Genomic DNA, 27842 nt, shown 5'->3' with positions numbered 1-27842 from the left:
AATCTGTCAAGATCGTTTTGAATCCTGCTCCTGTCCTCTGGAGTATTGGCTATCCCTCCCAATTTGGTGTCGTCTGCAAACTTGATGATCCTGCCTCTAGCCCTTCATCTAAGTCATTAATAAAGATGTTGAACAGGATCGAACCCTGCGGCACTCCGCTCGTCACTTCTTTCCAGGATGAAGAGGAAGCATTAATGAGCACCCTCTGGGTTCGTCCATTTAACCAATTACAGATTGGCTTTTTATTTAAATTTGGTGCCTTTCTTATTCTGAAACCTTACACTGCAGCTTATAACTTGTCCAAAAATTCACCACTGTATGCTCATGTTGTTGCTGCATTTGCATGTACAAAGTCCAGGTATTCACAGCTCTAGAGATGCAAATAGGGAGGGCAGGGAGATGCAAGCCTGTTGTGTTACATCTGTTCAGCACTTCAGACCAGTGGTTTCCATTCATCCATTAACATTTCTAGTTCTCTCCTATCTCAAGCAGTGAGAAGCCTATAAAGGATGACAGGAGCATAGATCTATTTATTTACTAGCTGTACCCGCCACGCGTTGCTGTGGCTAACCTTCCCTCCCTGTCTCCTTTCTTTGGGGGGAGATATAGTGCATGCACATACACACGCATACACATATGGGTGTGGATAATATGGCAATGTCTATGTTGAAAGGAAGTTGTGGAGAATACCTACATGGATGTTAGTTTTACTATATTTCCTCAACTCTCCCCTCAAATACACACAGTCACGCGGGAAATAAGTGGCTCTGCTGGAGTGCATGTCTTGAGGGGTTATTGTGGGGATGATCTTGCATGTGCATTAATTCCACTATATTTTCACAACTCCACACACCCATACGCACTCACTGTTGCTCTGCCAACATGTTTATGTTGCCAAGTTGTACAAGATAGAATGATTTTCGATTCATAAACATGCAAATGTGAGTAAAGCAATAGGTACCACTCTGGCAGGAAGGTAAGGGCGTTCCATGCAGTCATGCCAGTGGCCACATGACTTTGGAGGTGTCTATGGACAATGCCGTCTCTCTCTCTCTCTCTCTCTACCTCTCTCTCTTTCTCACTCTCTCTCTACCTCTCTCTCTCTACCTCTCTCTCTACCTCTCTACCCGCCGGGGTGTGCAAGGCGTGCTCTCCCCTCTTTCCCATGCTTCCTTCTTTCTTTCCTCCCTTCTTCCTTTCTCTCTTTCCTCCGTTGCCACAGCATGCAAGGAGGAAGGTGAAGAGGAAGGGGTCATGGTGCCATGGAGATCGCCTGGGAAGTTCAAGGGGAAGGAGCGAGGGAGAGAAGGAAAGAGGCAGGAGAAGGAGGAATGAGAAAGAGAGGAAGCTGCCCGAAGGGAGAAAGGAGGAGGGCTTGCAAACCTTGCGGGGAGATTCCTCCCCCCCCCCATCACTCACACACAACCGTCAGGGTGAAATGCCTCTTTTTCGCCTGCTTACCTCACCTTTAAAAGAAAAAGCAAAGGGCAAGGGGAAGGCGAAGTTGTGTGTATGTGTGTGGCCATGTGTGCGGGATAGGCTCCCAAGTATGCTGCCGTGAGGGAGGAAGCTCCCTGCCGCAGTGAGGGAGAAAGCTCGGTGCTGCCTGCTGTGCCAGTTCTGTTTATATGGCCATGCGTGCGCACGTGCTTGGCTCTCAATGTGGAACGGCAGCTCTTCCCTTGTGTGGATTTTTGGGGTTTCTGCTGTTTCTTTGGGGTGTTTTTTTGAGTGAAGGACATACATTGGGTTGTTAGGTGTATCGTGTCCAAATTTGGTGTCAATTCCCCCAATGGTTTTTGAGTTCTGTGAATAGCACAAACGAACATTACATTTTTATTTATATAGATTATGGAAGTGCCTAAACTGTACTAGACCAAATATCAATATCAGGCGAGAACATCTCTCTCTCACACACACTCTGTCTCTCACACACACATTCATCTGTCTTTTTCCCCAATCCCTGTATTCCTTTCCCCATCTTGATCTGATATGATATGAGCCACTGACCCCACAGGCCATTATGAGAGCTCCATTACATTTTGAGCTCCATTTTGTGGGGGAATAACAACTAAAACCAAAAGTATAGATGTCCCTACTGGCATAACTACCCAACACCCTTTTCTGAGATGTGTTTTAAACTGGAAAACATTTAGGTTTATGTAAATATACTCTTTAAAAATAGAGATTGCTTTCCCAATAATCCCAGCAAAACAAGTTTTATTAAAGTCCACAGCATTAGATCGCCTGTGATCTGGGAAGCAACAAAAACTTTAATCTACAAAGATGCTTTGCGGGTAGATATTTTAGACATGAGGGATCATGGCTGATCTTGTGTTCCTATAGCCTCAGAAAGACAGTCTGCAAGATGGGAAGGCTTTGCCAGTGGTATTCCCCTCTCATTAAGCTTTGGTCTGAAAACAAAAGGACTCTTGCTGCAAATGGCAGCACTGTGTGGATTTCCCATTCTTTCTCCTGAATTATGTCTAGCTCAGCTTGCATGTTCATTTTTTTACACTATTCCAATGTGCATTTCTCTGCCCATGCCATTTGCTTAAACAGGTGGCAGAAATGCCTACAAGGCACATGGTAGACCTTAAAGAAATCAAAGAAGGGAAATGTGACATCTGTAGAAGCACTTGAAAAGTAGATACTTAACAAGACCCTCAGTGCAATATCAGGTGTTCCTCCAACATTTAGTTGTATTTTAATTAGAATATTCTCAAGACAACCTAGTTAAAGATAAATAAAACAAAACCCAAGATTTGGTATTAATTTTTAGAGACTCCCTCCTGAGCAAAGCCTACCACGAACTTTTGCTAATTGACAACTAAAAAGGCCACATACTTTCTTCTTGGCAGATCTCCTATAAAGCTTCACTTCTCAATTAAACAAATTTTCTGGGAACTCAATGGTCACAGCAGTCCTGTCACGACAACTTCTCACAGATTTCCTTCTTTTGCCGAAAAAAATGAGTCAAAACCTGCAGTGGATGTGCCTACTCCAGTGGCAACAAATTTCACACTTTGTCTTGGTTTGTTCCTGCAAGCTTCTCATCAGTCCATCTTATTTCCAGGATTTTGGCCAGTACTGAAGTCAAAATGGTTCACCGGGGGAGGGGGGGGGGAGGAACAAAAACATTGAGCCATGTGTAGCAGGATATCAAACCTTGGTGCTTTTAGAGGAACACATACTTCATACATACAATGACAATATTTGGCTGAAAATTAAGAGTCATCATACAGAGGGTTGTTGTAGTTTCCCCAGGATCCATAGTCATGATCATCAAAGAGTCTTCCATAAGAAGAATGCCTAGAGATACAAAAGAAACAACACATTACTCTAGTGGACTTATGCTTATTACTATTCTTCCTTCCCCAAACTTGTAGTTTATTCCGCAAGAAACGAGTGAAGGCACCCCAGGAAAAAGTTGGATACCCCTGCACAGAAACTGCTGAAGAATAAATCTTTTGAGCATCATTTCTTTTCCCTCGGTAGTACTGACGTCTATTTATTTGGGTTGTTGTAGGTTTTTCTGGGCTATATGGCCCACAGATATACCCTGGTCATTCCACAGATATATAAACCTATTTTCCTAATTCCAACAGACCTCACTACCTCTGAGGATGCTTGCCATAGATGCAGGCGAAACGTCAGGAGAAAATGCCTCTAGAACATGGCCAGATAGCCCGGAAAAACCTACAACAACCCAGTGATTCCGGCCATGAAAGCCTTCGACAATACATCTATCTATCTATCTATCTATCTATCTATCTATCTAAGGCTTTTATATCCCGTCCTTTCTCAACCTCCGCAGAGGGACTCAGGACAGCTAACAAAGTGGCACCCCATGGCGCCACCATCAAAACATAAATATACAATTAACAGCAGTGTAATAATAACAATATAAAACAGTATAAACAGTATAAAACCATATAAACAGTATAAAAACAATATAAAAACAGACAACAAATAGTCAATGGTCACCAATTTGAATCATTATCCAAGGGCAGTCCATCAGTTCTAAATAAGTCAACACGCTAGTAGGTCAGCCTATTCTCCAAAGGCCTGATCCCATAGCCAGGATTTTACTTGTTTCCAGAAGGTCAAGAGGGATGCAGCAGATCTAATTTCACTTGGGAGGAAGTTCCACAGCCGGAGGGCCACCACAGAAAAGGCCCTGTCCCTTGTCCCCACCAGACGTGATTGTGACAATGGGGGGACAATGAGCAGGATCTCCTCAGATGATCTTAGGGCCCTAGGTGGATGTTTTATTAATTCAATTACTGGGCTGATGTTCAAAAATCTAACAGTGGCTATCAAGTGTCGGCTATATGGGAGATCAAGACTAGTATTGACGATCTCATTTCTTCATTAGAATCCTTCTACAAGAGTTTTGAAAAATGCTTCTTTTTTGGTTTGCAACTCCCACAAAGTCATGTTGGGCCAGAAATTTTGGGAGCTGTATTCTAGAAAATGTAATATTTACAAGCACCATGTCCATCTTCCTATCAGTTTGTGGAATTTTGTGCTAAGGAAATTAAGATTGACTTAGCCCAGTATGAGAATCCATAGTCATAAGGAGGTTAACACTATCTTTCTCCCAGAACCAACTTTGGGCAAAGCTACATGTTGTGCTAAAAGTAAACCACTGCAAGTTGATGGTAGTGATGCTAGCGTGGATACAAACTGGGATTGTGCCATTCATGAAGATGAGAGATAACCATTTCCTTCTATGCTGAGATCCTATATCTTGTATGGTATGTAATTTGCCTCATGAGAGAGGCTGCTACTCTGATTAATAAGGTGGAAGGTGATGAAAATGTAAACACAGAGCGAGGAAGACATGGGGAAAATCAAGAGATTGTGGTGATGGAGAGAGCAGAAATAGTACCGTATATACTCGAGTATAAGCCAACCCAAATATAAGCTGAGGCACCTAATTTTACCACAAAAAACTGGGAAAATAGATTGACTCGAGTATAAGCTGAGGGGTGGGAAATGCAGCAGCAACTGGTCAATTTCAAAATATAAATAGATGCCAATACAATTATATTAATTGAGGCATCAAAAGGTTAAATGTTTTTTAGTATTTGCATAAAACTGTAATTTAAGATAAGACTGTCCAACTCTGATTAAACCGTAATTCTAACCTTCTTCAATGGAAATGTGCTTATGTATCCTTCCAATAATAATAGAGTGAAATGATAAATGTAATAATAACAGTAATGACTGTAAAATAATAAATGTAATAATAATAATAAGAGTAAAATGATAAATGTAACAACAACAACAATAACAGAATTCAATAATAAATAATCCTGACTCAAGTATAAGCCAAGAGGGACTTTTTCAGCCTAAAAAAGGGCTAAAAAACTAGGCTTATACTCGAGTATATACAGTATTATTATATTTATTATTTTACTCTTATTATTATTATTATTATTATTATTATTATTACTATCACCGCCTATGATACTGTGAACCACCACCTCCTCCTGAGAAAAATGTATAATATCACAAAGGACTACCACCTCACCCGCCTCATAGGAAACCTGCTACAAAACAGGAGCTTCTTTGTTGAGTTCCAGGGCCAGAGAAGCAGATGGCGGAAACAGAAGAACGGCTTGCCTCAGGGGAGCGTGCTTGCTCCATCCATGTTCAACATGTACACAAATGACCAGCCACTGCCAGAAGGGACAGAGAGTTTCATCTATGCTGATGATTGTGCCATTACTGCTCAAGCAGGGAGCTTTGAGATGGTAGAACAGAAGCTTTCCGAAGCTCTAGGTGCTCTTACTGACTATTACAGGGAAAACCAGCTGATCCCTAACCCATCTAAAACACAGACATGCGCCTTTCATCTCAAGAACAGACAAGCATCTCGAGCTCTGAGGATTACCTGGGAAGGAATCCCACTGGAGCATTGCAGCGCACCCAAATACCTGGGAGTCACTCTGGACCGTGCTCTTACCTACAAGAAGCACTGCCTGAACATCAAGCAAAAAGTGGGTGCTAGAAACAATATCATACGAAAGCTGACTGGCACAACCTGGGGATCACAACCAGACACAGTGAAGACATCTGCCCTTGCTCTGTGCTACTCTGCTGCTGAGTATGAATGCCCAGTGTGGAACACATCTCACCACACTAAAACAGTGGATGTGGCTCTTAATGAGACATGCCGCATTATCACAGGGTGTCTGCGCCCTACACCACTGGAGAAATTACACTGCTTAGCAGGTATTGCACCACCTGACATCCGCTGGGAAATAGCAGCCAATAGTGAAAGGACCAAGGTAGAGACATCTCCAGCTCATCCCCTGTTTGGGTATCAGCTAGCACGTCAACGACTTAAATCTAGAAATAGTTTTCTAAGATCTACAGAGACACTCGCTGGAACACCTCAGCAAGCGAGAGTCCAAAAGTGGCAGACTCAAACCCAGAACCTCAACCAATGGCTGATACCAAATGAGAGACTCCCCACTGGGCACACAGAAGACTGGGCGACTTGGAAGGCACTAAACAGACTGCGCTCTGGCACCACGAGATGCAGAGCCAACCTCAAGAAATGGGGTCACAAAGTGGAATCCGCGACATGCGAGTGTGGAGAAGAGCAAACCACTGACCACCTGCTGCAATGTAACCTGAGCACAATGGGGGAACTTCTTGTGTCCAGATACTGGTCAAAGGACATTTAACATTTAACTTGCAAATTTTGTGTTTTGTCTGTTTGTTTGTTTTGTTCTGTTAGAAATGTAATACAATTGACTGGTTGGCCTGACACGACAAAAATAAAATTATTACATTTACATAATTTTACTCTGTTATTATTATTACATTTATTCTTTCACTCTATTGTTATTTTTATTACATTTACATAATTTTAACAACAGAATTGAACAATAAATAATCTTGACTCAAGTATAAGCCAAGAGGGACTTTTTTCAGCCTAAAAAAAGGGCAGCAAAACTAGGCTTATACTCAAGTATATACAGTAGTTTTGTGTTGCTAATTCATAAAAGAGTGTAATGGGGAACAGAGAGAAAAAGCGGGATAGCAGATGATATAAAGACAGATTGATCGGTGATGAAAAAAGGGGGAATGTACAGAAGGGGATGCAGTCTGGCAGTATTGGAGCTTCAGGCATGGTGACAGAAAAACCGAGTGGAACTGGTTTAGCAAAAGAACAGTGGGATACTGTGGGCTACTGAGAGAAAAAGCATGTTAACAGAAGATGAATATAAAAGAAAAAAGCAGTTAAAATGTGTGTCTTCACTGAATTAATTAAGGCATGCATGTAGTCTTCAGACTGTGTAATTAGGATCTAGCTTTCTCCAACCTGGAGTCGTGTCAATATTTTGGATTTCAATTCACTGAAATCTTATACTGTATTCCCAATAATGAAGGATTCTTGCAGTCATGTTCAAAGAAATCTGTGGAGCAAAGGTGGGTCTATAGTACTTGGAAAATGAGTCAATTCATCAAGTGGATTTCATATGGGCTCTTTTTATTTCTGTTTTGAACATCAGTTAATAAACAAATCTCTTCAAGAAAATACTATTTCTTCCTTTAATTAGGGGGTACTAATTCTTACCTGATCTTCAAGAATGCAGCTATGCCAAACACCAATAGAACCACTGCAATCACTGTTATAGTTATAGCTGCAATGCTTCCTGCATGGAAAAGTAGAATACTCAGTTATCACATCTCCATCTCCAACTTTCCATATTTTTATTATGATTTTAGCACAGAAAACTACAAGTGATATTGAGTTTTACACTCTAGTTCTGAATTTTACAATCTGTAAATCATAACATCTGAATAAATATTTTTAGATACTTGTTTTCAGTTACACAATTCAATCCATTGCAATTATTATTATTATTATTATTATTATTATTATTATTATTTATTAACTTTATTTATACCCCGCAATATCTCCCAAAGGACTCGATGCAGCTTACAAAGGCCAAGGCCACCAACAAACAACAGCATACAAATACAACAATAAAACTCATAAGCAAATAGTAAAACATCAAGCAAAACAATAAAACACTAAAAACAAGGACACCATGATGTATTTAAAACCTAAATTATCAGACTGAGAAAATATTCCAGGCTTAATTGTAGCTTAATAGTAATGTAGTTTAATAAAAATAATAACAGCCTTCACATATTTCAAGTGGCCCTTTCATACTATTCAGTTATAGTACTATGATTCCACTTTAACTGCCAGGACTGCATCCTAAGGAATTTTGGGGTTTGTAGTTTTGTCTAGATCTAGGGAAGTAATGCTACCCCTCTATTCCTCCTTGGTTAGACCAAAACAGTGTGTGTTACAAACTCTCAAATATTACCTCAGCCTGATTAGTAGTGAAATGGTGGCAGTGAAATTCTTTTGAAGAATCATTTTAAGTCTCTCAGTTCCAGTGGTTCCCAGTTCCTAACTTCTAAATATACAGTTGGTTCAGCAACCATACTCCCTCTACCTTTTGTGAGCATTATAATTTTGGCTAAGCAGTGAGAGTTGGGATTTATTTTATATGTATTTTTCCCCATCCATAAATTAATTAAAATCTTTACTCTTACTACTACCTTGCTGTGTTTATTATAGTAGTCAAGTTATCTGTACTTGTTTCATTTTGCACTGTCTAATATTGGAAGAATGGGGTGGGAGGGAACCTGAATTACCTGCCTTTCTGAACCATCTTTAAAAGAAAAAAAAAGTCCTCCTAAATGATATTCCACTCCAAAAGGGAACAAAGTTAACACAGCAATAGTTCTGAAAACAGATTTCTTGACTGTCTCACCTGGGCTCAAAGCACGCTGAACCGCCTGAATGGTTATCCCTGAAGAGAACGTGGTACTCCCAGCAGGAGAAGTCTCTAGAGAAACTTTACTTGATAGGGTCATTTCTGAAGAGGTAAGGGATTCCAATGGGCTTGAGGAGGTGGATATCACATGAGTCTCTCTTGATGTTGCCTCTACGGTGTGCACTTTCTTGCTTGTGCTCACAGGTACGGATGCTTCTGTGCTTGACAACTGCGTAACTTCAGCTGTGCTAAGTTTGGTAATGTCAGATGGTGATGGAGTAGTGATGCTGACTGAATCATTTGAACTCTGTGAGGAGGTAAATGCTGGGGTTTGAGAGTGGGTAAAGGTTTCTGTTGTGGCATTAGCAAAGGAAGTCACAGGAGACAGTGTATGTTCTGTATTTGGCTGTGACGCTGTTGAAATATTCATGTCCGATGTATTTGATGGAGAAGTTGTAGCTGAAATCTCCACTGCTGACAGAGGAGTTGTAGTACCTGTGGTGGTAGTGTGTTCTGAATCCTCCAATGCAGTACTAAGAGACAGAGTAGTTGACAGTGCAGCTGGTGGACTAGTACTTGCTGGAGAGTTATTGTGGAATGTGGATGCTGGATGATCAGTTTCAATTCTTCCTGTCGTAGATCTGCTTGTGTGAGAAGCCATGCTGGGATCAGTTGTATTGGTTGAAGCACAGTTGATATTTAGTCCTGCACAGATAAATATAACATTTATTATTACCTTCCTTCAAACCAGAGACTCTTTCCTACCTGTTGTAGTGTTACTCATTACATTAATTCCTTCCTCCAAGATTTTGGGAGTTTTTTTTTAAACCAACAACATTATTCCTGTTAATTCCCTCTTTCCCGAAAGCTGCAAGTAATAACACTGTTCTACAAATTTTCAGTTTTTCTCAGTTTCGGAAACAAAATGTGCCGTTTCTTAATAAATTTAACATGCTAAATTCAAATATAATAATTAAATGTGTTAATTGGCTCTGGTTTTTATGCAACAGCTATTTCAATTTTCTCCACAATAGGTAATTCGTTAATATTATGATAATGCGCCTAACCTTACTGCATGTATATAAACCGTGAATATTTACTAAATTTTAGTCAAATTATATTGCCAATAGTTTATACATGAGAAATATTTATTTAATTAGTCTATTGTTTATGTTTGTGCAGCAAGAAACTATCTTAGTAGGCCTAATGCAGTTGAAAAGTCTGAAAGTTTAAATGTCGCTTTAATTGTGACTTTAGTTTATATCCTGTTTACTTCTCTTGACTTTTCTTTTGTATTCAAGGAAAGGATTGTCCCTTACAATGCTCCAACAGTAGTCTGACAGCATTGACGGAGTCCATTTACCTTGATATCTTTTTTCCATAGTGCTTTATTTACACACATGCGAGGCATAACTACAGTAAAAAGAACAATGTAAAACGATGTTTAACGATACTGTCTCAGTCTTCAACTGACTGACCCTCACCGTTCAAAAGTCTGACCTTATATGGGGCTTTCTGGCTTTTGCACATGGCACTAATACTGCGTCATCAAACTTTCTAGAATATTCTAGAATCTTCCATAGTGTAAGTCGCAACATGCATTTTTCAACCATACGTGATCACGTGATTGCTTATATCATAAAAACTAGAGCCAATATACATTTTTAAATGTCATTTTCGTTTTCAGCACCCCAAAATCATAAAAGAACAGCTATTTTCAGGCCCGCAACTTTCTAGAATCTTCCATAGTGTAAGTCGCAACATGCATTTTTCAACCATACGTGATCACGTGATTGCTTATATCATAAAATCTAGAGCCAATATACATTTTTAAATGTCATTTTTGTTTTCAGCACCCCGAAATCATAAAAAAACAACTATTTTCAGGCCCGCAACCTTTTCTCCGTTGAACAGTGTAATTTATGTTTATAAATTGACTGGAATGACGATACTGGTGATGATATTGTAGTATTGTTTTAATTAATGTTTATGTACTGTTTTAATTAATGCTTTATGTATTTCAATTGTGTTGTATTATTGTAATTGTTTATATGAAGCGGCATCGAATCGTTGCCTAATGTAAGCCGTTTTGAGTCCCCCTTCGGGGGTAGAGAAGAGACGGGGTAGAAATACGGAAATAAGTAATAAATACCAGAAATAACTTGTTGTTTCCACGTTCACACTGATAGATCAAAACAAAACAAACCAACAAACAAAACACGATCCTACAATTATGGTGAAGAACTGAATACATTTTGAACCAGATGTTGGTGGTGTAGGAGGGGCAGAGGCCCTGTCGGCCTTAACCAGAAAGAACCAAGAACTATAAGTGTCACCTTTACATTGTACTTACACACATTTAAACTGCAGTCACACTGTGTACAGTCCTGTCTGCCACACCTTAAAATGGAAAGGTGTAGTAGGGATGTGCAAACACAATAAACAAAACTAAGCATGGTGTGGAGTAAATGGACAACAAGACTACACCTCCCCCACACCCAATCCTAGAAAATGGGATATCCACGACAGCTAAACTGTCGGATATTCAGGGCAAATAAATAAAAGAAAATGTTTATTCACAGAATATGGATTTAATAGACAATTTTAGCTGTTACATGTTGCTTTGGAGCAATGGTGGAATAAAGAAGGTATAATGATGAAAGGATTTTATAAAATGATGTAAGAATAGAAACACTAATTTTTCTCATGAGATGAGTAAAAGCATTTACCTTTTTAGTTTATGAAGGCAAAAAAGGTATTTAAAGGACATTTTAGGTGACCCCCCTGTCCCATTTCTATTTTTTCACACGGACCCCCATCCCCAGAATAAAAAAGCAATTATAAATAGAAAGACACTAACACCCATCTTTTCCAAAATTAAACTTTTTTTTTGTTTTTGCAATGGTCTACTAATACGTTACTTTAAAAAAGTAATCATTCAAGTATAATCTATATAACTAAAGATGTAACATTCATTTGTGGGATTAACAGAACTCAAAACCCACTGGACAAATTGACACCAAATTTGGACATAAGACACCTAACAACCCAATGTATGTCCTTCACTCAAAAAATTGATTTTGTCATTTGGAGGTGTAGTTGCTGGGATTTATAGTTCACCTGCAATCAAAGAGCATTTTGAACCTCACCAACGATGGAATTGAACCAAACTTGGCACACAGTTCTCCCATGACCAACAGAAAATACTGGAAGGGTTTGGTGGGCAGTGTCCTTTGGTTTTGGAGTTGTAGTTGGACTCAAACAATGATGGATCTGGACCAAACTCTACAAGAATAGGTTCTTGTGGGTTTTTTTGGGCTATAGAGCCATGTTCTAGAGGCATTTCTCCTGACGTTTCGCCTGCATCTATGGCAAGCATCCTCAGAGGTGTGAGGTCTGTTGGAATTAGGACAATGGGTTTATATATCTGTGGAATGGCTGGGGTGGAGCAAGGAGCTCTTCCCTGCTGCAGTTAGGTGTGAATGTTTAGCTGATCACCTTCATTAGCATTTGAAGGCCTGTCTGAGCCTGGGAAATCTGTTGCTGGGAGGTGTTTCAGATTTCCCAGGCTCAGACAGGCCTTCAAATGCTAATGAAGGTGATCAGCTAAACATTCACACCTAACTGCAGCAGGGAAGAGCTTCTTGCCCCACCCCAGCCATTCCACAGATATATAAACCCATTGTCCTAATTCCAACAGACCTCACTACCTCTGTGGATGCTTGCCATAGATGCAGGCGAAATGTCAGGAGAAATGCCTCTAGAACATGGTCCTACAGCCCAAAAAAACCCACAAGAACCTAGTGATTCCAGCCATGAAAGCCTTCGACAATACATTCTACAAGAATACTCAATATGCCCAAATGTGAACACGGTGGAGTTTGGGGAAAATAGAAACTTGACATTTGGGAGTTGTAGTTGCTGGGATTTATAGTTCACCTACAATCACAGAGCATTCTGAATCCCACCAACGATAGAATTGGGCCAAACCTCCCAAACAGAACCCCCATGTGGGCCACAGCAACGCGTGGCAAGTGTAATTTTTGCTAATTCTGTTTCTATCTCTATTTCTATCTCTTTTTTTTCTTTTTCTCTTTTTTTCTTTCTTTCTCTTTTTTTACCTTTCCTCTCTTAAAATTTTAACTTTGCAATCTGTAAATATTCAATAAAGATATTATTAAAAAAATAAATCTATATTATTCCTTATGGCCAGTATCACACCTGCATTTTGAGCTAGAAATTAAGCAACTACTTAAACCATCATGAACTTTAGCAAATATGTACTGTGCAGGCAAATGGGGTTAATAATATACACACTTAAGAACAGCTTCTTTTGTCCTGAAAATCTCCCTTAAAGGCCATTGTTGTTTTTGTGTAAAGAGTACATGTTCATGCAGGGTTCATCAAGTTCTGGCCTTTTGCTGTTCTCCTCAATAATAATGGCAAATGCTTCACAATAGCAAGACTTGGAAACAGGTAGATAGCATCACATTTAACACAACCAATTTGGCTTCACGGGGAACTGATCTGGTGATCTCACCAAGGCATCTGTTTATATGTACTCTCTTCTGCTTTTGCGTGGCTTTGGCAGAAGATGGATACAAGAAATTGATGCCAAAAGAACTGGACAGAGACGTATCAAAACTAAAAAGAATTCACCAACATTATTAGATTTGTCTTATGCCATTTTTAGAATACTCACATTTTTCAAGTTTGCATTGGTTAAATGTTCAATGAACTGGTAACAAGTGGAATTTTCCATATAAGAATGGAGAGAAACAGATGTAAAAATTTAACAGTGTTTCATTACAGAAGGTTAATCAGTCATGGTATCATTCTGGATTTGCAAATGCCTGGAACATGAACGCACCACTTAAGTCAAATACTGCTTCCACTTCCCTTGTCCCAAGTGTTTCAGGTGGACTGTTCTCCTTTAAAATTTATTATGCAGAGATCTGTTTATACGTTAACTTCTTCTGGGAAAAACACAGACACAGATGGAAGATCCTGTTGGAGAACTGAGGGAAGGGACAAGTTGGGATGTTACCCAACTGATTTCCATGGAACCAGATAGAAACGCATCAGAGCCATTTTTCAAACTACTCCCCAAGAACAAGACTGATCATGCACTAGATGCAATTACAATTCTTTCTTATACTGTATATAACAAGGTCATAAAATGTAATTTTTGTCCTTAGCTGAAAGTTAAGATAACCTAAAGTTTAGATAACCTCAGATAGACTGATAACACCGATGACCCAGGGATGCCTGTGTGCCATATTTTTTTAAAATAAAGTTTTTATTGAATTTTCACATAGAATATATATAAAACCACCACCTCGTACCCCAAATAGAGATTACAAGGAAAGTGGGAGAACATTAAAGTATAGTAAAGTAGGAAAAGTAAGAAAGAGAGAAGAGAGAGAAAAATTGTCCAAAAGAAGAAAAAAAACCCACCCAAAAATAAAAATTGACTTCCATTCTGCGTCTCTGCTTATCATATATTGATGATCCTATCCAATTATATTCGTCACCTCTATTCCTTCTCAGGAAATGTTATTATTTTTCATACATTGAAAGAGGCCTATTACTATTATTACATTACCATTTAATTATTTTCCTGCCTCTTTTCCTTTAAATATTTTTCAAAAAATGACCAATCTGTCTCTCCTATAGGATTTCCCGAACTTTTCTTCAACAAGACAGTTAATTTGTCCATGTCTTTAACTTCTTGTATTTTATTTATCCAATCCTCAGACTTAGGTATGGTGTCCATTTTCCAAATCTTTGCATATATTATCCTTGCAGCAGTAACTATATAAGTAAATAAAATGTCGTTATTTAGGTCCAGGGTAATATCCGAGTCAGTAATGTTAAGTAAATAATACTCTGGCTTTTTTGGGAAGGAGATTCGCCTGTGTGCCATATTAATCATATACATGGTGACTGTCTATTTCGCTTCAGGAAACTGGAATGGAGATTTAATAATAATAATAATAATACTTTATTTATACCCCGCCACCATCTCCCCAAGGGGACTCGGAGCAGCTTACATGAGGCCAAGCCCAACAACACATCAATAAAAACAACAAGCAATAAGCATATAAAACAATACCATTAATATAACTCAACATATAGACAATAACACGCAAGGGTTTAAAAACCTATGGCTGGGCCAGATGTAATAGTTTAAATTTTTAAAAATAAACCCTGGGCATGAACAGAGGTAGGTAGGATGTATCTAGTAGGAGGGTTTTAAAGGAAAATCAACACTCTCATGACACTGACATTAGGATGTTAGGAGCTCGACTGGGGAGATCAATTCTCATGCAATCAGAACAGCATTCATTTGAGATGAGAACAGCACCATACGTGCTGGTCGATCCTCCCTTCTCCCACCACCCCCTTTTGCAGTTGTGTCTCTTGCACTCCATGCAAAGGCTTCAAACCAATATTCTAAGTAGGGCTAGGAAGGATTCCTTTGGAAATATCACAGAAGCTATTACCAAAGAGCTTAGACCAACTCTCTCAAACCTGGTGCAAATACTATAGACTACAAGTCCTGTTAGTCTAGATCACCAGACGAGTTACTGATGGAAGTTCTAGTCCCATGATGGCGAACCTATGACACGGGTGTCAGCACTGACACGCATAGACATTTTCGATGACACGCGGCTGTATGCTGCTGCATACAGAGAAGTTTGTATCCCAAGAAGGACATTTCATCTTCGGCTCCTGCATGGCCAGGTGCAGTAGCTGAGGATAAAACATTTGCAGTAGTCTAGCGTCTAGTTCTGGAACTTCCAGTTAGGCCGTTAGGGCATTTTTGGCCTCACGTCCGGCCGGGATAGCAGCAGAATGCCATGGGGGACACATCTCTGGGGGCCCTGTGATCTCCATCACCAGCAACCACATAATCACAGCAAGCATAATCCAATTTACTGTTCTGGGATGTTGTGGATTTCTAAGTGACCATCATTACTGAGAAAAGCGAGGGGAGGAGGGAGCTGGGAGAGGTGAGAGTCTGAGTTACAGGTGCAATTTCCCGCCATATATTATTATTATACCTTTTTGTTATTTAAACTATAAGTATCACGAAATTATAGTTTTTCTCTCTCAAAGTGACACCCCACCAGAGTAATGCTTGCTTTTTGGTGAACTCCGACATACCAAGCTCAAAAGGTTGCCCATCACTGTTCTAGTCCAAAACATCAAGAGAGCACTAGGTTTGGGATGTGTGTGTGTTTAAATGCAAACACCAGAAGCGACAGTTGAATTCAACAAGGTAATTCAGGGAACTAAGGCATGTAGTACAGAAATATTATGCAAGGGCCAGATGTTTCCAAAAGGATTTATGTTGTAATGGAAATAGCTACATAAATACATTACAGTTGCTAAATTGAATTAAGCAAACCATATGTATCTGAGTAGAAATTCCTTCTGACAGGAAAATGCAAAGATACAGAAAGGGAGACTCCTGGCTCGAGAAAAAGATCTTGGAGTCCTTGTGGACAAGTTAAACATGAGCCAACAATGTGCTACTTTGGAAGACAAGGCAAAAGACCTTATAAAACTCCTACAATCCCATAATAGGTTCTTGTGGGTTTTTTCGGGCTATAGAGCCATGTTCTAGAGGCATTTCTCCTGACGTTTCGCCTGCAGAGGTCTGAGGATGCTTGCCATAGATGCAGGCGAAACGTCAGGAGAAATGCCTCTAGAACATGGCTCTATAGCCCGAAAAAACCCACAAGAACCTAGTGATTCCAGCCATGAAAGCCTTCGACAATAAATCCCATAATACTGAGCCATGAAAATTAAAGTGATCTGAATCAAACTGCATTAATTCTACCTTGAGTTCTAATTAGATGTACAGGACCACTTCCTAAAAGTATGATCTTTATAATCATACTTTTGGAAAAGAAGGCAAAAATCTATTATTAGTCTACATGCAAAAAACAAAAAAACAAAAAACAAAACCAAAAACCTCATGGAGGTTTGTGTAAACTGTAGAATTAATGCAGTTTGAGACCTTTAACTGCCATGGCTCAATGCTATGGAATCATGGGAGCTGCAATTGGTCAAGGCATCTGCGCTACTTGGAAGAGAAGGCGAAAGACCTTATAAAATTCCTATAATCCCATAATACTGTGCCACGAAAATTAAAGTGATCTGAATCAAACTGCATTAATTCTACAGTGCACATGTACCTTGAGTTCTAATTAGATGTACAGGACCACTTCCTAAAAGTATGATCTTTGTAAGAAGTCATCTGATCAATTCAATTAATGTAATGTTTGTGGAGAGATGCTTTGTCTGTAACCAGGCAGTTGCTGAGAGATTTGTTCATATTGCTATGAGATGGATGAACGATAGGGGTCTCAATTTGTACATTACACATCTAAATACTAGAACAGGACATATTCCCGAGTTTTAGGGGAAAGGATGCTCTACAATCATTGTGAGTGGCAAAGCTAATTTAAATGTCCAGACTTTTCTGAGGTGCTTTATTATGTTCTTGTCACAGTGTGTGACAGAGAATAAGAACCTTTCTATGAGATGACTGTGCTAGACAGAATTATTTTTGAACACTAGCCAAGAAGATATTTGTTGTTGTGTGCCTTCCAGTGATTTCTGACTTAGGGCAACCCTATCATACTGGAATGTTAAACAGAACTTTAATTTAGACTGCACTTTATGTTCATTATTTTCCAACAGCATCACATGAACTAGCTCCTGATAAAGCCCAGGGTAATTAACTATTTGTGTACTTCTTATATTTTGTAACTCTGCCTTTAGGGTTGGAACCTCTAAAAATACACTTGGATGATGGAATAGATGTTGGTGGACAGGAAAAGAGATTTAAAGATGGGCTCAAAGCAATGTAGACTTATATAATCCAGTTCAAAGCAAATAATGTGGATTCAAAAACTGGATTGTGAGGTTTTTCCATCATTAGAACCACAAAAAGTCTGATTTTTGAATACTTTTTTAACAACAATACCTGGGATTTCTTCAGAATCTCAAATTTTATTGGCCAAAATTTCTATTGTCAAGATAAATAGCAGGGGAGCAAGAGAACATTCTTGCTTAACTCCCCTCTGGATTGGAAAATACTCAGTGTTCTCTGTTATTTTGTACTGTTGTTGGAGTATATTCTCTTTAGTTCAACAACTCCGTTGATGAATTTGTCATTGCAATTTATCACTTTTAAGTTCTCCTCTATGAATTTCCAATTGATCTTATCAAACACTTTTTTCATATCCAAGAGCAGAAAGGCTGCCTGTCTATATTACATTGTGGAAAATCAATTAAGTTATCATTCTCATTTTATTTTTGGTTTGCCTACAAGGCAGGAAACCTTCCTCATTTACCCAAGTTCTTAATACTTTTTTAGTTCTGTTGGCCAATATGGCTGCAAATAATTTGTAATCTATGTTTAGAATGGAAAACGGAATGTTGGTGGGCAGGAAAAGAGATTTAAAGATGGGCTCAAAGCCAACCTTAAAAACTCTGGCATAGACACTGAGAACTGGGAAGCCCTGGCCCTTGAGCGCTCTAGCTGGAGGTCAGCTGTGACCAGCAATGCTGCAGAATTTGAAGAGGCACGAATGCAGGGTGAAAGAGAGAAATGTGCCAAGAGGAAGGCACATCAAGCCAACCCCGACCGAGACCGCCTTCCACCTGGAAACCAATGCCCTCACTGAGGGAGAAGATGCAGGTCAAGAATAGGGCTTCACAGTCACCTATGGACCCACCAGAATACTGATCCTGGAAGACTATACTACTCGACAAACGAGGGATCGCCTAAGAAGAAGAAGAATATTTTGTAACTCTTTAGGTGTGGAACCTCTAAAAATACACTTGGGTGATGGAATAGACGGGTTCTATCCTTCCTCCAAATGTTGGCAGCAATAAATCTGTTGCACACATCCACCATTCCTTTTGTATCATTGTCACAAGAGTGTTTGATTGTTGCTTATAAAATGGACCACTGTAAGCCTTGAACCTTGAAAGACTCATTCTTGAAGTATGAAGAAAAGCAGACTGCTGTCAGATATTTTCTTTTCTTGTCTTTACAAATTGACATTTCTTGGAAAGGTCTTTTTTTTTTTTGTTTCTTGCTCAAGGTAGAAGCCATTTTCTAAGATGAAACTGCTTCAGTTGGCTGGTATTTGATAAGAGTTGATGTTGCCATAAAAGAAGGAAGAGAAGGTCCTCTGAAGCAAACTGTGAAAATGTGCAGATAAAAGGCAATTACTTCTTTAAAACCTACTCCACCCAAGCTTTGGCTTATCAGCTCCACTTCTCAAAAACACACAAAAAGCTACAAGAATTCAAGTTGTTTATTCATATAGCAAAAGCTTACTTTGATGATTATACTAATTTTCTATTTCTCGTTCAATTTGAAGCAGCTCCACCTGTGAGGGAATAAGCTTCATTTACAAGTATCAGCCACATATTTGTGGTAGAAGCTTTTGCTGCAGTGCAAACCCCTCCCAGAGCAAAGCATCTGATTTGGAAAGTGCTAAGTAGCAAAATAAAATTACTAGAGACACTAATTAAGTCTCCGGTGCATCTTGGCTCTTTGATAGTATGAAAACTGAATGCCAGAACCAAGATCTGGTGGAAGCATAACATCTATATAAATAAAAATTGTAATGTTTGTTTGTGGGATTAACAGAACTCAAAAACCAGTGGGCGAATTGACACTTTCTATTTTTAAACTTTCAAGAGTGATGCTGAAGAAATCATACAACTGACTAACAATTGGATATGAGTTGTCTTGGGGGTATGTTTACTGCTGGCAATTTAGAATGCAATCTATATAAGTCTACATGCAAAAAAACCCCCAAAACACCCCTCAATGAGGTGTATTTACACCGTAGAATTAATGCAGTTTGTGACTACTTTAACCGCCATGGCATGAAAAAGATCTTGGAGTCCTTGTGGACAGCAAGTTAAACATGAGCCAACAATGTGATGTGGCGGCAAAAAAAGCCAATGGGATTTTGGCCTGCATCAATAGGAGCATAGTGTCTAGATCTAGGGAAGTCATGCTACCCCTCAATGAGGTGTATTTACACTGTAGAATTAATGCAGTTTGCGACCACTTTAACCGCCATGGCTCAATGCTGTGGAATTATGAGAGCTGCAATTGGTCAAAGCACCTGCACTACCTGGAAGAGAAGGCGAAAGACCTTATAAAACTTCAATCCCATAACACTGAGCCACGAAAATTAAAGTGATCTGAATCAAACTGCATTAATTCTACAGTGCACATGTACCTTGAGTTCTAATTAGATGTACAGGACCACTTCCTAAAATTTGGACAGCATACACCTTACAACCAATGTATGTCCTTCACTCAAAAAAAAATTGATTTTGTCATTTGGGAGTTGTAGTTCTTGGGATTTATAGTTCACCTACAATCAAAGAGCATTCTGAACTCCACCAATGATGGAATTATAATATAATAATAATAAACCTTTATTTATGCCCCGCTAACATCTCCCGAAGGACTCGGTGCGGATTACAAGAGGCTGAGGCCCAACACATCAATAAAACAGTGTAACAAACACAACAATAAATAAACTCATAAAACAAAGCAATAAACATTAAAACAATAGCAATAACACCACGACGCATTTAAAACTAAGGCTGGGCCAAATTAAATGATTAAAAAATTTAAAAATGCTGGGCATGGCAGGTGAAATGAATAGTTTTTTTGGAGATTAGTGTGGTGTGCAGACTATCTTAAATCTGTAAAGTGCATTTGGGACATGATGCTTGGAGTGTCCTATTCTGGGAAGGCACACTGGAACAACCACGTCTTCAAGCTCTTCCTAAAGACTGCCAACGTTGGGGCTTGTCTGATGTCCTTGGGGAGAGAGTTCCAGAGTAGGGGGGCCACCACAGAGAAGGCCCTATCCCTTGTCCCCACCAATCGCACTCGCGACGCAGGTGGGATCGTGAGCAGGGCCTCTCCAGATGATCGGAGAGATCGTGTGGGTTCGTAAACAAATTGAACCAAAGGTGACACACAGGATTCCTATGACCGACAGAAAAAACAAGAAGGGTTTGGTGGGCATTGACCTTGAGTTTGGGAGTTGTAGTTCACCGACATCCAGAGACCATTGTGGACTCAAACAATGATGGATCTGGATCAAACTTGGCACAAATATTCCACATACCCAAATATGAAAACAGATGGAGTTTGGGGGAAATAGACCTTGACATTTGGGAGTTGTAGTTACTGGGATTTATAGTTCACCTACAATCAAAGAGCATTCTGAACCACATCAACGACAGAATTGGAGCAAATTTCCCACACAGAAACCCCATGACCAACAGAAAATACTTAAGGCCATCCAGTCCAACTCCCTTCACCAGGACAAGAAAATCTAATCCAAGCCTTCCTGACAAATGAGCCATCTAAAGTGATTTCACACAGACACAGATATAATATCACAGATTTGAAAGGGACCCCTAAAGAAGGACAATGATATGTTGCCTGTTCCAGAGTAGGCAAACCAGACACTCTCCACATCAACACTGACAAAGAAACAACAAGCAATACTGTTTACCCACAAGCATAAAGAAATTACATAGATTAGAAACCATTACTTTCTTTTCCAAATCACCAGACTGGGCCACAGCAACACGTGGCAGGAGACAGCTAGTTCTGAATAATTTTCTGTATCCAATTCAGCCTGTCATATAATTTCTGCCTATACTTCAGGTTAAGAAATAAATGTGCATGGATTTAATAGATAGGCAGTAAGGCAGATGCTGCTGTTGGTCAGAAGTCAGGGGTGTTGTTTTTTTCAGCTCCTGTATTTTTAATAGCAGAATGATGATAGGAAACAGAGTAGGGGCTGCTTATTACAGAAAAGCCTTTATAGGATATTTGTACTGTTGTCAAAAGCACAGTGGTTTCTCTTGGAGCCCTCCAAATCCGAAAGAGGCAGGCACCCTAGGAAACCGGAAGGAACTCAGTAACCAAGTTTTGCTTGCCACCAAGGCTGTAGCATTCAGTATTTATGAACATGTGCAAAAGAGGACAAAACTGCAAAAGAAAACTGAGCAGTTGATCTGTCAAAAAACCTGAAGTTGTCATGAAGTAGCAGTGCAAAATGACTACTGTGTCTTATAGCTTGGTGCTGATGTGGCTGATAATAATAGTAGCAAATTTCACATTTTTGGTTTGTGCTGTAAACTTTAAAGAATACATGCTTTTGCCCAAAACAAAAACACAAGCCATCACAACACAGCCTAACCCCTCCTGACTGTGTATCGATCATTTACATATTTCTCAAGGTCTTTGCTAGGAAACAAAACTTAAGGTAACAACACACAGAAAATGTTTACTGAAGGCAGAGCCAAAGTAAGGCTGGCTTAATTTGATCAGGGACTTGGCACGGAGGGAAGAAATAGCTTAAATCTTTCCTCCGGCACAGTTTCCCTGGCATAAAGTCCCTTTTCCCAAACCTACTCAGGAAGAAGAGGGACAAAATGAAGTTCAGTTGGGACAAATGCAAGATACTCCACTTAGGCAAAATTTTTTGCAAAGATACAGAATGGGGGACAATGCCTGGCTCGAGAGCAGTACGTGTGAAAAAGATATTGGAGTCCTCATGGACAGCAAGTTAAACATGAGCCAACAATGTGATGTGGCGGCAAAAAAAAGCCAATGGGATTTTGGCCTGCATCAAGAGGAGCATAGTGTCTAGATCTAGGGAAGTCATCTTCCCCTCTATTCTGCCTTGGTTAGAAAACTTGGCACTTCCAATGTACCTTTGGAGAGTGACCATTAATCCCATTTCTGTTTGTTCCATCTACAGTGTTGCCCTATGATGCACTTTCCCCCGTCCTAAACGAAAAGCCTAACCCCACTGTTCATCCTTTTTGGACTCCTCTCAATTACACTTTTTCTATTCCTACCTCATCCAGGGTTTTATCATTTTACTTCGTCCATTTGGCTTGCCCATTATATTTGATTTTATTTTATGTCAATTTGCTTTATTTTGCTACTGTATGTATTTTATTCTGATGTATTTTTGTTGTCTTCATTTTGTACTTTATTTTGCTGTATTATACGTTTGGGCTTGGCCTCATGTTAGCCGCCCCAAGTTCCTTTGGGGAGATGGTGGCGGGGTATAAATAAAGATTATTATTACTACTACTACTACTACTACTACTAGCTGTACCCTGCCACGTGTTGCTGTGGCCCAGTCTGTGTATATGTGTTTTGTCTGTGTATATATATGTTTATGTGTGTGTATATATATTTAAATTAACTAATTTATGAGGCCATAAAAAAGACTCAAGCAAAAAAGCATGCGGGGAATGTGGAAGTACTTCATCAGTGTCGCAGATGGACGATGAAAGCGACAGCTCCCCTGGCGGCCAGAAAAGTTAAATAGCCTCTGTGTATGTCTGTATATGTTGTATGTCAAAATTGACATTGAATGTTTGCCATATATGTGTACACTGTAATCCGCCCTGAGTCCCCTGCGGGGTGAGAAGGGCGGAATATAAATGCTATAAATAAATAATAAATAAATATATATGTGTGTTTGTATGTGTATGTATATATATATGTGTGTGTGTGTGTATATATGTATGTGTATTTGTGTGTTTATATGTGTACATGCATATAGTTTATGAGTGTGTGCTTGTCTATACGCATATTTGTGTGTATATGTGTGTATATGTAGATATGTGTGTGCATGTATGTGTGCATGTGTACATGTATATGTGTGTATGTATATGTATGTGTGTATATGTGTAAATTTGTGTGTGTTTGTGCATATATATATGTGTGTGTGTGTATGAATGTGTGCATGTGTATATGTGTGTGTGTGTATATATATATATATATATATTGTGTATTTTTTGCATTTTTAAGTCTGTTCCACTGGGGTTTTGTGTGTGTGTGTTTAGGGATGGTGGACACTCGTTGGACCGTTAGGCATATTGTGTCCAAATTTAGTGTCAATTCGTCCAGTGGTTTTTGAGTTATGCTAATCCCACAAACGAACATTACATTGTTATTTATATAGATTTAGTATGTGGCTGAAGGATCTGCTCATACAGCATGTAAAAACCTAAATTCATATATACTGGAGGAGGTGCAGAAGGAAATAAGGGAGGGATTCTAAACTCAACATAAAAGACACATCTGTTTATGACTTAGAAGAGCTTGCATTCTTCTAAAGTAATTGAATTTCATGTCCTCAGAGTCACGCATGTCTGTCGGTCTTACATACATCACCATCTTCAATTCCACAGTTCTGGGCAACTGCTGCGTAAAAGATTATGTCCCATCACCATGTTAATAACCTTCACTGCCAGACCCTTTCTATTGAGTTTAACGGTCTCTGTTTTCTGTCACCAAATCACTGTGACAAGTCAGCTGATAACTCTACATGCAGGCTTTCTTTGTGACAGGATATGACCTGTTTTTGTACTGTGCTTCCACTATGAATAGGCATTTAACAAGTAGACTGCAGCACAACTAGGCTTATCTGTGCTTTTAACGTTTAATTCTTCCAGAACCAATCAGCTAAATTATCAACAACTGGGGTTATATTTGAACTGAGCAGAGAAGGGGGCTGAGCAGAGAAGTCAGCTTCCTGACATTTAAACAATTTCAGAAACTAAAATAATAGCTGAACAGAATCTCACCCGACAGAAAATTGGACCTTTGGTACCTTGGTCTTTACTATGTAAGAGAAGCAGTACAATTCTTTAAAAAACAAAATCAAAACAATCCTTGCAGAATGAATTATGAAAAGCAAGCAAAACCATGCAGATGTGCTCTGCCTTTATTATGCAGATTTGGAATTAATTGAGGAAGCCATCTCTTACATGTAGCATTTTAAAAAGACAGTTCACCTAGGGCTTCTCACGTTGCTTTATGAAGAAGAAAACATTGCTTTATGAAGAAGAAAACTGGTCTTAGGCCTCATCTACACTGCCATATCATCCAGTTCCTGATCCCAGATTATCTGCTTTGAACTGGATTATATGGCATATTTGACTAATATAATCCAGTTCTAAGCAGATAATCTGGGATCAGATAGTGGATTACATGTGGTGGACATGTGAGATAGCTACAGCTTTTTGGAAACAAGTTCCACGAGATATGTCAAAAGATTTTAAAGGAAAATATTCCATTAAAACCAGAAATTTTTCTTTTAAGAATGACAAACTTACAACCAAACTCCAACTAGGATAAATTATTTATTTATATGACAACAGCGGCAAGAATTGTTTATGCAAGGACTTGGAGACAAGAATTAAGACCTCAGAAAGAAGAATGGATAGAGAAAATCCTAGGCATAATGAATATTATTTATTTAGAGCTTTTATAACCCGGTCTTCTCAACCTCCGAAGAGGAACTCAGGCCCGTTAACAACAGGAAATTCATACACAAATAAGCTAAAACATAATAACATCATAATACGTTAATACATTAAAATACAGATTAAATAATTACGTAAAGCTAAGTCGTCAAGGTAAATCACAAATTCATCACCATCCGCTAGTGTGATCAGCAGTTATTGACTTGATCACCATTCTGAGAATGCTATGTTCTAGAACCAAGATTTTACCAGCTTTCTGAAAGTCAGAGGGAAGGGGCAGATCTAATCTCCATCGGGAGAGAGTTCCAGAGCCGAGGGCCCACCACCAAGAAGGCCCTGTCCCTCGTCCCCACCAGACGCGATTGCGAAGGTAGTGGGACTGACGAATTGATATGGACAAATTGACTTTCCTGATTACGAAGATACAGAATAAATGTATCAAGAGGACAGACAGACTGGACTTTATTTAAAAAAACTGGATTAAAGAAAATAAAATGAAACTACTGATATAAAATAGACTATAAGCATTAAGACATATAGAACCACCATAAGGAGAAAGAAGAAAGGTAAAATATGAAGAAAGAAAGACCAAAAAAATATAAAAATAAAAAATAAAAATTGAAGACAACCACTATGATGACACATGGAAGACCACCCCATACCCAAAACCTTTCCTCCCCCCTTTTTTTTCCTTTCCCCGCTAGCTCTTACCCTTTTCCTACCCTCTGCTGTCCTTTTCATACCCTCCCCTCCTCTTTCCCTAAGACCCTTCTCCCCCTTTTCCCCCTTCCCTCCTGTTTTTATGTATTAAACATTTTCAATAATTTTTTTTTAAAGATAGTGGATTATATGGAAGTTTAACTCCAGCTTGAGTTTACCACTGCAGAGACATCGGTTTTTATTTTGAAAAGACATCAGTTAGATGTCCTGACTGAAAATTAGCATAGTTTTTAAAATATATGAATATTGGCTGAAATTTTGAGAAATGTTGCTTGTCTATATTGTGGCAAAGCTTCAGACAACAACTTAATAATGGTAGCAGAGCTCAGAAATGTTATTTTCTTGGATTTCTCAAAGAATCCATCAGACCAAGAAAGAGTCAAGCTTTCCTCAGATATTCAACACTTCTAGTTGCAAAGCAGAGATGGAAACACATGACATAACTCTCCCCATCATTTTCTCTTGTTGATGGTGAAAAGAAGGATGGGGAAATGAATGTGATTATAGCCTTCATGCAAATGACTGTTCAGAGAGCCTTGATCACAAAGAGACTATAACTACATCCAGATATATGTGGCTACAGTGTTAGTCCGTCCTCATGAACACTGCGGAATGGAGGAGGTTGGTCAGATCACACATCTCTCTTCAGCAATTAAGTCTTTTGACTGTGTGAGAGGATTTCAGTAGTGAAACCAGATCAAAAGCAAAAACTATGGGAAACAAGTTTGCAGAGCTGAAACTAAAATAAGGGAATGAGAATAACCAGGGGAATTGTGGTTTTTCTTTTGCATCATAGTAATGCTGTTTATACCCTATTCCTAATCATATAATGATCACACAAACCAATATCTTCGGCAGTTCTATGACTATGGACATTTCCATGCCATCTTTTTGTTTTGTTTTTTTCCATCATGTTGTGATTCCTTATTTGTTGCACAAAATTCAGATTTACTTTTAAGGCATTGGTTCTCTTGTGGCATAGTAAACATTTCCCAGTATTCAAATATTTTCTTTCTTATTGGGAAAACACATTTTATTCTTTAAGACCACACAATCACTGCAACTCATTGGTATAACAAGAGGAGTTGGTTCATATATTTTAGGTGTACAGTATTCCCTCGATGCTTTGCGGTTCGCTAACCGCAGGCTGTTTCACGGCTTTTCAAAAAAATATTATTTAAAATACAAGTAGCATACAAGTAGAGGAAAAGAGAGAGAGAGGAGGGGGAGAGAGAGGAGTGGGCAGAGCTATACTGTACACATACAGTATAGTGTCCCTACATTGCGGTTTTTTACTTATCATGGGGGTTCCTAGAACGAAACCCCCGCAATAGGTGAGGGAACACTGTATAGTGAAAAATCCAACTTACAAATAAGACACACTGATTTTGGTAACACATGTAGCACAAAGATACACTCAGCCAAGATCTAGGAATGGTTGTGGCTCCCAGTGAATGGCAAAGGATATGGGAGAAGCTCAAATGTTCACATGGCATTATCTTGGCTTTGTAAGATTAGATATGAATAAGTCAAGGGGTATGCATGCATCCCTTTCCTCCTCTTTCTACTGTGACAAACAAATCAGGGAGTCTTCCATTAATTATAGTTTCCAGTTGTGTTCAGAACAGGTAATTCTGATTCACTGCTTCAGAACAAGTCACAATATAAAGACACTTTGAAACCATAGCTCTGTACTTTGGCTCATTCTGAAACTACAGGAGTAGTCATGATTTCAGATGACTACTTTCTCATTTATTCACCCACTTAAAAAGACAGAATAACTGTGTGCAGGACTAAATAACTAATCCATATTTTAGCTTAATAAGTCCACATGAACGTCTGAATGCAACCAAATTCCCACTATTGGTATATTAAATATTTTGATGGCCCTTTGATCTTAACCAGATAGATTTTGACTGGTTGGTTTTTAATCTAAGG

The 27842-nt window shown here is 39.0% G+C and overlaps 1 protein-coding gene across 1 annotated transcript in view; it reads right to left on the bottom strand.

Moving 5' to 3' along the window:
• Positions 1-2203: 2203 nt before the first annotated feature.
• PARM1 (prostate androgen-regulated mucin-like protein 1) overlaps positions 2204-27842 on the bottom strand; it is a 51475-nt gene continuing 25836 nt past the window's right edge. Inside the window, exons 2-4 of the mRNA XM_060781352.2 lie at positions 8814-9521; positions 7598-7676; positions 2204-3312 (exon numbers count right to left, since the gene is read on the bottom strand). Coding sequence (XP_060637335.2) covers positions 3228-3312; positions 7598-7676; positions 8814-9521 — 872 coding nt within the window. The 3' untranslated portion in view covers positions 2204-3227. The remainder of the gene's footprint in view (positions 3313-7597; positions 7677-8813; positions 9522-27842) is intronic.

Source organism: Anolis sagrei, chromosome 6 (assembly GCF_037176765.1).
Source record: "Anolis sagrei isolate rAnoSag1 chromosome 6, rAnoSag1.mat, whole genome shotgun sequence".
In the NCBI taxonomy this organism is placed as follows: Eukaryota; Metazoa; Chordata; class Lepidosauria; order Squamata; family Dactyloidae; genus Anolis; species Anolis sagrei.
This window is presented reverse-complemented; position numbering and strand designations above follow the sequence as displayed.